General features: G+C 36.4%; 1 protein-coding gene across 3 annotated transcripts in view; it reads left to right on the top strand.

The window, feature by feature from the left end:
- Window positions 1-12,706, top strand: part of USP6NL (USP6 N-terminal like) — a 131,782-nt gene that overhangs the window by 109,885 nt on the left and 9,191 nt on the right. For all 3 annotated transcript variants that reach the window (XM_076351947.1, XM_076352036.1, XM_076351857.1), the window contains 4 exons: window positions 1,260-1,354; window positions 4,085-4,150; window positions 4,240-4,339; window positions 6,977-7,129. In XM_076351947.1, coding sequence (XP_076208062.1) covers window positions 1,260-1,354; window positions 4,085-4,150; window positions 4,240-4,339; window positions 6,977-7,129 — 414 coding nt within the window. The remainder of the gene's footprint in view (window positions 1-1,259; window positions 1,355-4,084; window positions 4,151-4,239; window positions 4,340-6,976; window positions 7,130-12,706) is intronic.

Here is a 12,706-nt window from a genome sequence, read left to right as displayed (position 1 = left end):
GCATTGCATCCGTCTGGACATCCACTTACCCCAACTTTCTTTGTTATGGTTTCTGTTGGTTTCCTCGCAGAGTATTGGTCTGAATATTGGACCGATATTGGACTGAAAACCAGTTTAAGAAAAGCTGATATCATGTCAGCCACTTTCCGGGCTCCTGGTATTTTAAGCAAGAGGTTTCATAGAATTGGTATTTCAGCTAGTTGATCTTTGAGTTCTTTTAGAGCTGTTCAGGGTCCTGACTTGGGAACCTCCCCAGTGTCTTCCATGCAAAAATTTAACTTGTTTTTAGTCTTGACTTTATCTTCTCTGAGCACTTCTAAAAATCTTCACAGACTGTTGAACCTACAAATTCTCTGTCAGGCTTTCTGCTTCCAAGGTCTATTAGTATTTTTTAAATGTCTTTTGTAAGTTGTTTTCTTTTGGCGGGGGGGGCAGGAGGAGGCTTGTTTTTCACATTTTTATACTGCCAGTGTTTGATCATCTCTGTTTTTCTGATCTGAACACCGCTTCAGCTTTTTGAAGGATCTTCTTTGAATGGTTTCTTTTCCTGCTGTGTACCTGTACTAGCTTTCCTTACGTTTCATGTTTTTTGGCTAATACTCTGTGTTTGCTCTGAGCCTTTTTTTAACTCTGCTGATAACTCAATTGGAAGGGGATCTTAGTACTTTCCTTTTGCAGTGTATGATCACTAAAACTATTCAAGATTTTTTAATATGCCCTTAGTTTCAGTTGTGTGAGCTCACAATCTTTACTTTATACTATATATTCATATTTGTCTTGGTAGAATATCCCTCTTGTCTTTTTTTTTTTTTATGGTCTTTTCTTCAGTGCAGACAGTTCTAGTAGCTGCCTATGCTGTTTGCCCTTCTATCATGAATTTTCTGGGCATAATCCTGATTTATGTCTTTTTGCTTTTAAAAGTTTTAGTTGGTGTGGGTTGTGGTTTTTTGTTTTGTTTTTTAAAGAATAATTATAAATTTGGCTTCCCAATGGTCTTATAGTGGGTAGACTAACGTAGGACTGATGGATCTGCTGTCATCTACCATTACTAATCTAATAGTCACTAAGGGAATGTACTGATGTAGTCATTTGGGCAGGAGTATGTGCATATCCGTATGTGGACATCATAATTGTGCTATGAACATCTGTTCAGATCCAGTGGTCTTATAGAAGGATAATGTTCTCAGAGCTCTGAATGCCTTTTTTTATGTCATTTTTATAGTACATACACCTGTTACATGGTCAACTTCTTTTCTTAGGTTTTTTTATTCCTGGTTTTCCAAAACTGTTGAGGTTTCAAGAACATCATGACAAAATACTGAAAAAATTTTTGTCCAAACTTAAGCAGCATTTGGTAAGTATTTATATCACAATAAAAGCAATACTAATTTACAGCTTGCTACCTTGTTTCAGTTCAGGTTAACCCACTAGGTTAAGAATACCTCAAATCTCAGAAAAAAAATGCAAAGCTCTAAGAGGCAGAAGAGCTGTTGTTTTCATTATAGCCAAAGTTACGGTGCACCTTGGCAGAGTTTTATGATAAAGTTGGATCCTAAGAGTAAATTGCATATCTGTCTCACTTTAGACCTCTGAGTTAAGGAAAACATGTGGTCCTACTACCTGGCCTTGTGCAAACTGCTGTATAGCCAGCTGATGTTAAAACATTTTATCAAGAGTTTATTGTATGTAGAGCTTTGTGGCTCATCTCTGGACAGAGGTGACTTTGCAACCAACCAGTTTTAACCTCTGTTTAAAAAATAACCTTTATAAGAGGAGTTAATGGTCCTTTTAAAATTTGCACATACTCAGTAGTATTTTCACGAAGCAAAATGTTGAGTGTTATCTCTTCTAATGCTTCTAATGCTCTTAAATAGGAAATAATATGCCCTTTATTTTTTTGCTAATATTGGCTGTATTTATTCTAAGGAACAAATTCTTTTTCTAATGGGAGAAAAATGCCCTTCCAAGAGTCATCATGAATTTTCTTTCACAATCACATTGGTTCTGCCAGAATCCATCTCCAGGTCTTAAAAGGTGGTGTAAGAGATGCTCGGTTGCAGCAACATCTTCTAAGAGTGATAGCTGCTTACAAACATTACCTTTCCAGGACTGTATTATTTTCTGTTTAGTGTGTCTGCCTCCTTAGAAAAAGAAAAAAAGACAATTTGGGAGCAGACTAGCACCTTGGCAATGATGAATTGCATCTAATGTGTGCCTGTTGTATTATAAAATAGAATTTAATGTCTTTTTTTAACAACATGCTGTAAGACCTGTTCAAAACATGGAATTAGGTGATCTGGTTAGGAAAAAACCCACTCTTCTGTTAAAAGGTCAAGTCAAAATTAGTCATGCAAGATGATCTTGTCATATTAAAAAAAAAACTATATTAAGACCAGTTCTGTAACTAACTTGACTCTGAAATGAAAGTTGTGGATTTAGTTTTTACAGTACATGCAAGATGATGATTCTTGTTTAGAAGTACAGTCTTATCATTTTGGAGGTTGTCATGTTTCAGGAACAAAATATAGAATAATCCCAAGAAGATTGGGTGGTTTTAACAGTAAATGGTAAAAGGCCCTTATATATTCTAAAAACCCAAAAATAGTTATACATGATTGAGGTGATACAACCAGAGGCTGTCACATTATTAAATTTTGTATATTGTTTATATACCTCTTATTACTGCATTTAATAATCAAGAACTTTTTTTTTTCCTATCATCTGTCCCCCATCTTCCCCCCTGCCTTGGGTCACTTGAAAAAGAAAGTTTCAGGAAAGTGTAGAAAGTTGCTTCAGTAACTGAAAAAACTAATTTAAATAAAATGCTTTCATAGCTCCCTTCTGAGGGAGTTCGTGGCCACTTGATTAGAGGGATCCAGAAAACATTCACACTCTCTATATATTATATTTTTTTCTTCTCAGTTTTAAATCAGAACTTAGTTCTATTTTTGCGTGAATTAGTTTAGTGGCATTAAATTTAATAGCAATCAGTTTGGTTTTTTTTTATCAGGGGAAGGCATGGTACATTATATCTATCTATCAGTAGGCTGGTGGCTATTCTTACAGGTTAGAAAAACCTCAAAGTAAGGTGTTTTTTGTTCTGTCTGCTTTTTTAAAAGACTCAAAATGAAAATCTCATAAAGATTATTTCAATTATATTAAGAATTATTTTCCCTCATTTCTTACTGTGAATGTATCACTAAGATGAGCCCGTTTTAACTTGCTGAAAGATGAAGGTGAAGCCTGCAGATAAATCGGAAGGATTTGGTCCATTGCTTATTCAGTGTTTGTATAATTGAAATTTTTGGATTTGGTCCATTACTTATTCAGTGTTTATATGCTTGAAATTTTTGGAAAAGCTGAATGTGGCAAGCATAGAATATGATGTTATCCCAAAATTAAAATTCAGATTTTCTTAACTTTTCAGCTTTTACTTTAGCTTTTCCTCTAACTGTGCAAAGAACTTTGAAGAGCTCCATGAAACTGCAAAGACACTTTAGCCATCTTTGAATGGGGTGGCATACCAGATGGACCATCTATGTTCTAGGGGAAATTAGGCCCCTTAATTAAGGAATGAAATTCCTTATCAGTCTAAGTGCTGTTTTGAGGTCCTGTGTTTGAAGAATTTGATTGTTTTAGGCTGGTTTCTGGTAGATAGGTATTCTTGTCACAAAATCTTTTCAACCTTTGGCATGAATTGGCAGCCTTGCTATAGGGAAATGAAAGACTAAATGGACCCAGTCCCTGAACTTTGATTGCTGCAGAATATTGATTTATTTTCTTGAGAGAGGATTTAATCCTCTGCTACCTCTGTCCCAAGAGTAAGATGGAGGTCTAAGATGTGTTAATACCTCTGCATCTCCGAATGCATGTTTCTTCAGGTGGTGAAGTTGATGAAGAAAAACTATAAAAGACAGAAATTGTATTTGTTGGATTGAAGTAACAGTGTTTCATGTAGTTAAATTAATTCTTTATGGTGAATATTGGGTACATGGGCCTCAAAGTGAAAATGTTTTTTTCACGGACAGTGCAAGGCATTACTTGATTTTCGTGAGTATTTTTAAACTTCTGCATTTTTTTACAGGACTCCCAGGATATGTCCACTAGCTTTTACACAACAAAGTGGTTTTTCCAGTGTTTCCTTGATCGTGTGAGTATGTTTTTTATTCTCTATTTCTGTTTTTAATGGTGACTTGGGAGAGACTGTTTTCACAGTGTTGCCCGATTCTGTCATTGCAGACTCCCTTTACATTAAGCCTCAGGATATGGGATATCTACATACTTGAAGGAGAGCGGATTCTCACTGCTATGTCTTACACAATTCTGAAACTACACAGAAGTAAGGAATCTCTCAAACATTTGAATGCTAAACAGATTCAGCTGGTTTTGTTCTTATTTTGTGTAGCTTGACCTTGTGTGAAAATCTTGGTTTCCCATTTGCCTTACGCTATTTCTGACAGGTATTTTTCTTTCCTTATGCACAAAATGATAAAGATCTTGGCTTTATTAATGTGTGTGTGTGGTGGGTTGACCTTGGCTGGATGTCAGGTGCCCACCAAGCCACTCTATCGCTTGCCCTCCTCAGCAGGACAGGGGAGGGGAGAAAATAAGATGGAAAAAAACCTCATGGGTCAAGAGAAGGGCATTTTAATAAAGCAAAAGCTGCATGTGGAAGCAAAGGAAAACAAAAGATTTATTTTGTACTTCCCATCAGCAGGCAATGTCCAGCCACTTTCCGGGAAGTAGGGCTTCAATATGCATAGCGGTTGCTCCGGAAGACAAAGGTTGTAATGATGAATGCTGCCTCCGCCCCCGCACCCCCTTTCTCTTAGCTTTTATTGCTGAGCAGACATCATATGGTGTGGAATACCCCTTTGGTCAGTTGGGGTCAGCTGTCCTGGCTATGTTCCCTCCCAACCTCTTGCCCACCCCCAGCCTGCTGGGTGAGGCTGGTGGGGGGGAATGTTGGAGAGACAGCCTTGAAGCTGTGGAGCACTGCTCAGCAGTAGCCAAAACACTGGTGTGTTATCAACACCTTCTCTAGCTACCAATACAAAGCACAGCACTATGAGGGCTGCTGTGGGGAAAACTTACTCCATCTCAGCCGGACCCAATATAATGTGATTGCCATAGAAAAATATTTATTATAGTAAGAAAGTTATTTAAACACTGACATGAGGTGAGCTGTATTGCTGATTAAACAATGGGGAAAAAATGTTGTAGTTCCATGGTTTGGAAATGGCTTGTTAGCCCCTACAGGATTTAAATTAATCAAAAAAGCGCACAAAGAATCCAGAGTGTGCCACTAAATAACTGAAACTCTATCAGCTAACAACTCAGCAATGAGGAATCACTAGCGTATGTCTCTCTCTGTACCGTTGTTTGTCCAAGGATGTAATTAAAATTCAGAATTTGTGTAGTCTGCCTGGATGGCCTTCTCTTCTATCTCTTGCCTTCGGGTAAAGTAAAATTTGAGATTTTGAACAGAATAATTTTCCAAAGTATCTATGCCTGGTTCCCCAAAGTGATTTAGCACCTTAAGTTCCAAAAGATCCAAAAAGCTTTTGAGGATGGATGTTAGCTTCTAAATATACTAGAGCATTTCTCAGGATGATGCCTTGTAGCTCGAGTTTGATACAGTCTTACTCTGGGACTTCGGCTTTCTTAGTGAGGTCATTTAACTCTATGTAAATTCAGAGGTCTGCATGGAGCTCTGCAGAATTGATGTCTTAATTTGCTTGCTAGTTTACCCTCCTTGAACTGTGGTGATACTACCTCACTGTTTCACTGGGGTGTATTCATTAGTTTGTTCATAAACTGCTTTGAAAAATGAAAAAGGTTACTTTTTAAATTATTGTACTTAAGAAAGCTAAACATTTAGAGGCAAAACGTTAGGCTTGGCATTTTGGTTTATCTTCTTTATTTGCAAATAGACATCTACTTGAATTTTTTTTTTTATTCACCACTCTTTTTATGGCAAGACGCAAGGAAAAAGTTCGAGTGCAGGTTTGCTTGCTTAACAAGTACGTAGCAACTTCCTCCACAATCAAAACACCGAGAGTACCTTATGGCAACAGAGAAGAGATTAGAGGACTGGCAGAGAAGGTGGCAGAAGACGGATTCTGATTTGTTTTCCGGTCTCTTGTCTACCCTTAAAAACATTGATGATATAGCTACCCAGTCAAAGTGCCATTGTGGAATATATGCCAAAAGCATTTTCATTACATTGCAAAAACATTTTTTTTTATGGTTTCTGTATAGAAATTGTACATTCTGGAATTTTTGATGGCATACATATGCTTAAAGAAGCTACACAGGTATGCAGTTACAGCCTTGCAAGCCAAATAGATTTGTGTGGGAAACATGGCCACACTGCATTGTAAAAAGGGAAAGAAAAATAATCTGATAACTGTAAAATGACTTTCAAAATATGACTTGAATTTGATTGAAGTAGCAAAAAGTACCTGAATTTTCAGATAGCCTGAAGCGGTTCTGACGGGTGAACTGCCATCATCATTTCATTGGAAGTTAATTCAGCTGTGAATGAGGATACCGTAAATATCAATTTTTAAAATGTTTTACTGCTTTTCAAAGCTCTTAATAAAAGAGATGATGTATGTTGTACAGCTCTACAGCAATGTTTTGTAAATTGAGGATGCAGGCTGAAAAACAAAGACCTGAAGCTGTTGGACATAATAAGGCTGAAGGAGGATGACTTGTAGTTAGTTTTCTGAAGATGCCCCTTCTTAAAAACATTGTCCTAAGTAAAGAATGATAAGTAGAAAGCATTTCCATGCTGATTTGCAAGTGAATTTTTAATGCGTTTTATAGATGTCTGGTGTAGAATTCTGTTATCTGCTTAATTAATAAGTGTTTTTCATTCTTCTTTGAAAACAAAGGCATCTAGTGTCTTAAGTACCTGTTCCAATGTTCATAATCAAGATATTTTAATGTATAATATTTTCTTCTTATATAGAGCATCTGATGAAATTACAAATGGAAGAGCTTGTAGAATTTCTGCAGGAGTCTTTAGCCAAGGATTTCTTCTATGAAGATGACTTTGTAATAGACCAGCTCCAAAATTCTATATCAGAATTGAAACGAGCAAAGCTGGATTTACCAGTAGCTGGTAAGAAACTTGTACATATGCAGATTTAGATATTTGGAGCTGTTCACACATTGCCCATTTTTAAAGTGTTAATTCATGCTGTTAAAAATTTTGCAAATATTTATCTCTTCATCACTGCATAGGTTTTGGTTTTTTTTTTTCCCAAAAAAATATTTTACAGTTTAAAATCAACACCCATCATTTAATGAGTTTGTTCTTTTTTTGGTGTTTTGTTTACTGGTTGTAAGCTAATGGCAAAGCACTTTAAAACATCCCATGTTCTGATAATTTTATTAACTTGGATTTATAAAGTCTTTAAGATAGAAGATTAATTATCAAGGTTGCAAATTATTTGAAGCAATGGTGTTGTCTGAGAATCCAGACTGTTTTGTAGCTTGATTAGCTATGGAACAAACTTCAGGTCAGATAGTTTCTTCTGTTAGCCAAGTCCAGATTTTTAATTGTTTGCAGGTGATAGACCTTCTGGGTGTTTAATTGAATTATTTTCTTTGTTTCTTCTCAGCCTTTTGTGTTTGTGCTTTTCGGTTGCAGTGGAGATGGTTGTTTCGTGGGGCACTACTTACGAAATGTGTATAGGATCTCTTCTTCCTGTGTTAAGATTCTATTATCTTTTCTATCCCTACCTCCACAATCTTTAATTGGAATTTTTCTTGTGATTATTCAGAGTCCTTTTTCTTTATTCTTGCTAATCGTAGAATAGTATTTGAAAAAGAAGATATGTTTTTAAAAATTTAAAAAATATGGCAAAATTACCTTAAAATAATTTTATTAAGTTGCTATGGTTAGCTTTCAGAAGTTAAGAAGTGTCAGAATAAAGGTTGCCTATGTAGGATTGTCGTGATAATTTGTTCCTGAAGCTCTTTCATTAATGAACTTCATTTTTCTGTTTCTGTAGACCTTATTTATTGCATGCGGTATTGCGCTGTTTCAGGACTACTCATCACAAATAGATAACTGTTTCATCTGGTTCTTCAGCAGATCTGTGCCTCTGGAGTACAAACACTTTCTGTACGTTTGTTGCCCATCATCTTGGCTTCTTGTCAGAGTTTCCCATTTCTCTTGCTCCCTATTCCTGTGTTTTGCCCTCTTTCTGACTTTCTATAACATGTCTCCAGCACGCTTTCTCCCACCCACAATAGGTCTAAGTCTAGTTCCTGCTTGTCTGTCCGTCTGCTCAGTCGTCTTGGTCCTTCTCATCTACAGACTGTGTTCTGTGAGTCTGCAGTTCTCCATGTTACTGCATGCACTGCTGCTTCCCCTTTCGAATCACAGCCTTCTCTCCATCCTTTTTCCACAAGCTAGGTTTCAGTCTTGACTTGTTCTTCAGAGCAAGTTGCTCTTTTCAGCATTACTCTTCAGCTGTGTGCTTTGTCAGACATCTTGTCGCAGCTGATAGTTGGTCATGATGACTAGATGTGAGCAAACACATCAATGAGCAACTTTGTCTTTTAGCATCAATTCCACTCCATCATGTTAAAAGAAGATAGATCATGGGAGTGCTTTCCATTAAATTTTAAATACAGAGTTCTCCCTGATTATGTTTGAACAGTGAGGGGGTTATCCCAAAAAACTTTAATTGTTTGGAGATGGGTAGATTTTTCATGGATGTGGTAAAGTAAATTTCAGCAGTGAGAAGTTTCTAGTTTCTACTTGAAACGGTGGTAGCTGAAGAGTTCAGAAAGATTTTTGTAGTTTGCTACATGATAGAGTTAATGTATCTTCCAGCCTAGAAAATCACATGCATGTAACTCGTGTTGAGAGTTTCTGCAGAAAATACAGAATTTACTGGAAATTTTCTTGATGGGAAAAAAAATGAAGGCAGAAAGTCTGTTCCTAACTTATTTATGTTTTAAGACTTTTCTTTTGTGAGAATGTAAAATGCCTTCAAGTGAAATTTTGTTTGAGAATACTCTGGATTTTGACAGAAAATTAAAGGAGGCTTTAGGTGACATAAGAGCCATCTACCTTGCAATGCAGTAACAGAAAAGTGTGAGACAGAAGGACTCTTCTTGTGGAAACCAACAGCAAAGGCTAGTGAATGCATCTTCTTGCCGAGACAGTTTGGCAATGGTATGAAAGTTGTTTGGTTTCATACTTTGTACACTTAAGTGTAACTTCTGATATGACTAGCTGACAGGATGGTAATTGTTTTGAGCCATATTGGTTCTTTCTTTTGGATAACTAAAGCAACATCAATGACACTAAAATGCCTTTCCCCCCCTCCCCCCAACATGAATGAGGGAGGTTTAATATTAAAATAGGAAAAGCAAAGCTAAAGTTAAGTGTATTTTGGTGCTGGATGAGGAACTGAGCGTTTTTCTTTTTAATTTCAAAGTAGCCTGGGAAAGCCTCTCTGTGTGGTATATATTTTGCCAGGGGTAAATGGGAACATTACTTAACCTTTCACAAAATAAATATAAAATGCCTTCACCCTAATCCTTGGGAGTCTAGCTGATTTGTCTGCTGTTATCTGTAGTTGAGTGAGGCTGCCTCATTTGTTCTTCATATGAATTTCACAAGCCTTTGATTTTTTTTTTTTTTTTTTTTTCCTTTTCCCACTTTGATGTTCATTTTGGTTTTACTAATCACTGTCTTCAGGCAATAATATTTTTCTACAGGTTCTCAGCATTCTCTAGACATTCAGCTTTGTTCACGTGCCTGTCTGACTCTACTATCTTTACTACCTTCAGTCTCTTTTTAGTATTTTTCTTCTAATTTCATGTAAAACTTCTGGAACCATTATATGTCATGCAGATATACACAGAAAAAATACCAGACTGTTCATTTAAGTATCCACTGTAGCCTGAGAAAATAGTGTTTATTTTAGTTTTCTCAGCTGAAATCAAAGCACTACTTCCTATCTTGTGCATTTTTTTTTCATTGAGCAACAATTACACCTTTAAGAACTAAAGTAAAAAAGCATGTTAGGAAAAAGAAAAAAAATCTCCGTCTTACAGTTGCATCAGTATCAGTCATCCAGGAATAGCAGTGAGCTAATTAGGCTCAGTGGAATTTTCCATCTGGCATCCTTTGTTAGGCTGTATAGATTTTCCTGCCCTAGTAGGGTAAGCTCCAGTAGGATATTAAAAGAGGTAATAACTTTTTCGTTACTTTAAAGTGGATGTCTGCTTATGTCTGATGTAGCTTTCTCTGGCTTGCTTTCTCCATGGCTTCTCCCGTTGAATTAAGGAACTCATTGTTTCCTTCAGAGCAGAGAGGAAGGAAGGGACTTCGTTTAACACTTTCTCACTGATAAAACCCTTAAAATTCTCAGCCAGAGCATGAGAATGGACGTTAAGGGGATCATGATAATTTTGGATGTCAGTGAAATGCTTTTGCCAATACTAGGGCTATTTTGCATAAAGCAGACCATGGATTTTCATTCCTCTTTGTGGCAATTTCTAGTCTAACTGCTGGCCAGTATAGGATAGCCTGTACTTAGCAACTACAACCTTCAGAGGATGGCTTGCAACTTAACTGCTGTTCTCAAAACCCAAGGTAGGCATCCCTGTTCCAGTGACTATGGAGACAGTAAACTGTATGGGTAAGCATGCTTGTTATTGGCAAGCCGCTTGGTTATCAAGCCCTCAGAGAGGCAGGCTGTGACAGCTATACGGTAGAAACGGCCCTTTAAGGTACTTCTCCTCTGACATAACCTCAAGCAAATTTAGTAGAAAAGGGAATTGGTATTTTCTGGGTCGCCTGGAATGTTATGGAGGGCGTCCACACCACGGCAGGTTCTTGAACAGCACACTCATCTAAGTCTGTATGACTCCTGTTTACATCTTCTCAAGGAGCCAGATCTGATGCAGAGCGGACAATCTCTTCCTTAATTCAAGGATGATGTCTAGAGCATAGTGAAAGGAGTTTTCTTGGTATACACCACTGATTTCCAAAATTTCTTGATGCAGATTCTTTGCTTGGCTGTTATTTAAAACAGCAGCAAAATTCTTTAAATACTCACAAGATAGGGATAGAATTTCCAGCTTTGCTATAAGTTATTCTTGTAGGGCTACATAAATAATACAATTCTTAATAAACAATATTTATATATTAATAAATATATTTTTTTATCGTGTCTGACTTTAATAAACAAACATGTTTACCAGTGAAAGTTTCATATTCTACTTAAAAATATGTGGCTCAAAATAGTTTACTAATCTACTGCTTCATAAACAAGACAGTCAGGCCCACCTTCAAGGCTGAAGGCTCTCAGGTCTGTTCTTGAGACAGTTTCTCACCTGCATTTTGATATAAGGTGTCCTGAAAAGGGAGGGCAGAGGGATCCTGGCTTGGATTTTTTTTGTGACTGAAAGCTTAATAGACCTTACAGCAACTGAGAAGGCCTTAAATCAGAGATAAAGGTCTTGTACCTTAATTTTAAAGCAGTATTGGCAAATTTGGAATCTGCTCTTGTCCTTGTGATCATCTTAACTGTATTTGTGCGCATTAACACCAGCTTTAAACTCCGACTCAGTTCTTCTAGTTCTCCCAGTCTTTTCTGTATACAGGGAAAACTAGCCAAGTTTGAATCTTGCATTTGCCATAATTTTTAAATGTTTATCTGCTATTTATCTTTAAAGGTATTCTTTTATTAAATTTATTGTCACTATCTTTTATTCAAATATCTGTCTATTTTAAATACTCATCAGTGACAGTGCAAGAGTATATACTAGGTTGATAATCTATTAAATAATGTCTACTTTCTGCTGTTAATGCGCCTTTTGACAGGCAAAACAATAGAAATATGTAAGTCAGCTTGACTTTCCTGTTTCTGATGGTGTCTCTCTTTTGGTTGTGTTTTGTTTCAGAGAAATTTTGGATTTTTCACTTGTTCTTGAAGAATACACAAGTAGCTATTTCACACAATGCACTTCATATTTTAATAAACTAAACTAATTTTTCTGCCTTGTTTCTTGTGTGATACAACTACTTTACAATATTATGAAGGAAATTAATATATGGAATCAATACTAATATAATTAGTACATTATTTTCAGCAGTTCTAGGCATTGGCTTTGCATCTTCTAAAAATCTTTGCTGTTTAAAACTTGCATGCTTTTTAAAAATATGATCCAGAAAGTTATATTGGTCACTGTTCATATTCCTATTTTAAACTGACTTTTCAAGAAAGTGTATTTTCTGGAAGAAATGTGGAATTAGGGATGTAAAGTGAAGTGGTTAATTTTAGAAATTTTTTTTTGCAAAGGCAGCATACGGATGTACCGCTGGCCACCTGTATCTTCTGGTTGATGACCAAACTTGTTAACATCTCTATTGTTTATCTGTTTATCTAGATGTTTATAAAATAAGTTTTCCATACTGCCAGTACTACAAAAGTGACATAGCAGCAGAAAGGCAAACAGTGTATTTTGTTCTACCTTCAAGTTGTCAGGCAAGATTTCATTTTAGTAACTCCTTTGCCGATGATGGCATATAAAGGAGGAGGAGCAGAGGTTGACTTTCAGACAGCAGCTTGAGCTTCTAGTGCAGGCACTTAAATTTCTTTAAAATTCTCTTGGACTTGTAAACTGAAGAAGTAAGATGGGACATCACCGATGGAGGATAAACACAAAA

This window comes from Aptenodytes patagonicus, chromosome 1 (genome assembly GCF_965638725.1).
Source record: "Aptenodytes patagonicus chromosome 1, bAptPat1.pri.cur, whole genome shotgun sequence".
NCBI lineage: Eukaryota > Metazoa > Chordata > Aves > Sphenisciformes > Spheniscidae > Aptenodytes > Aptenodytes patagonicus.
Note: the sequence above shows the minus strand (reverse complement) of the source record. Positions and strands in the feature narration are given on the sequence as shown.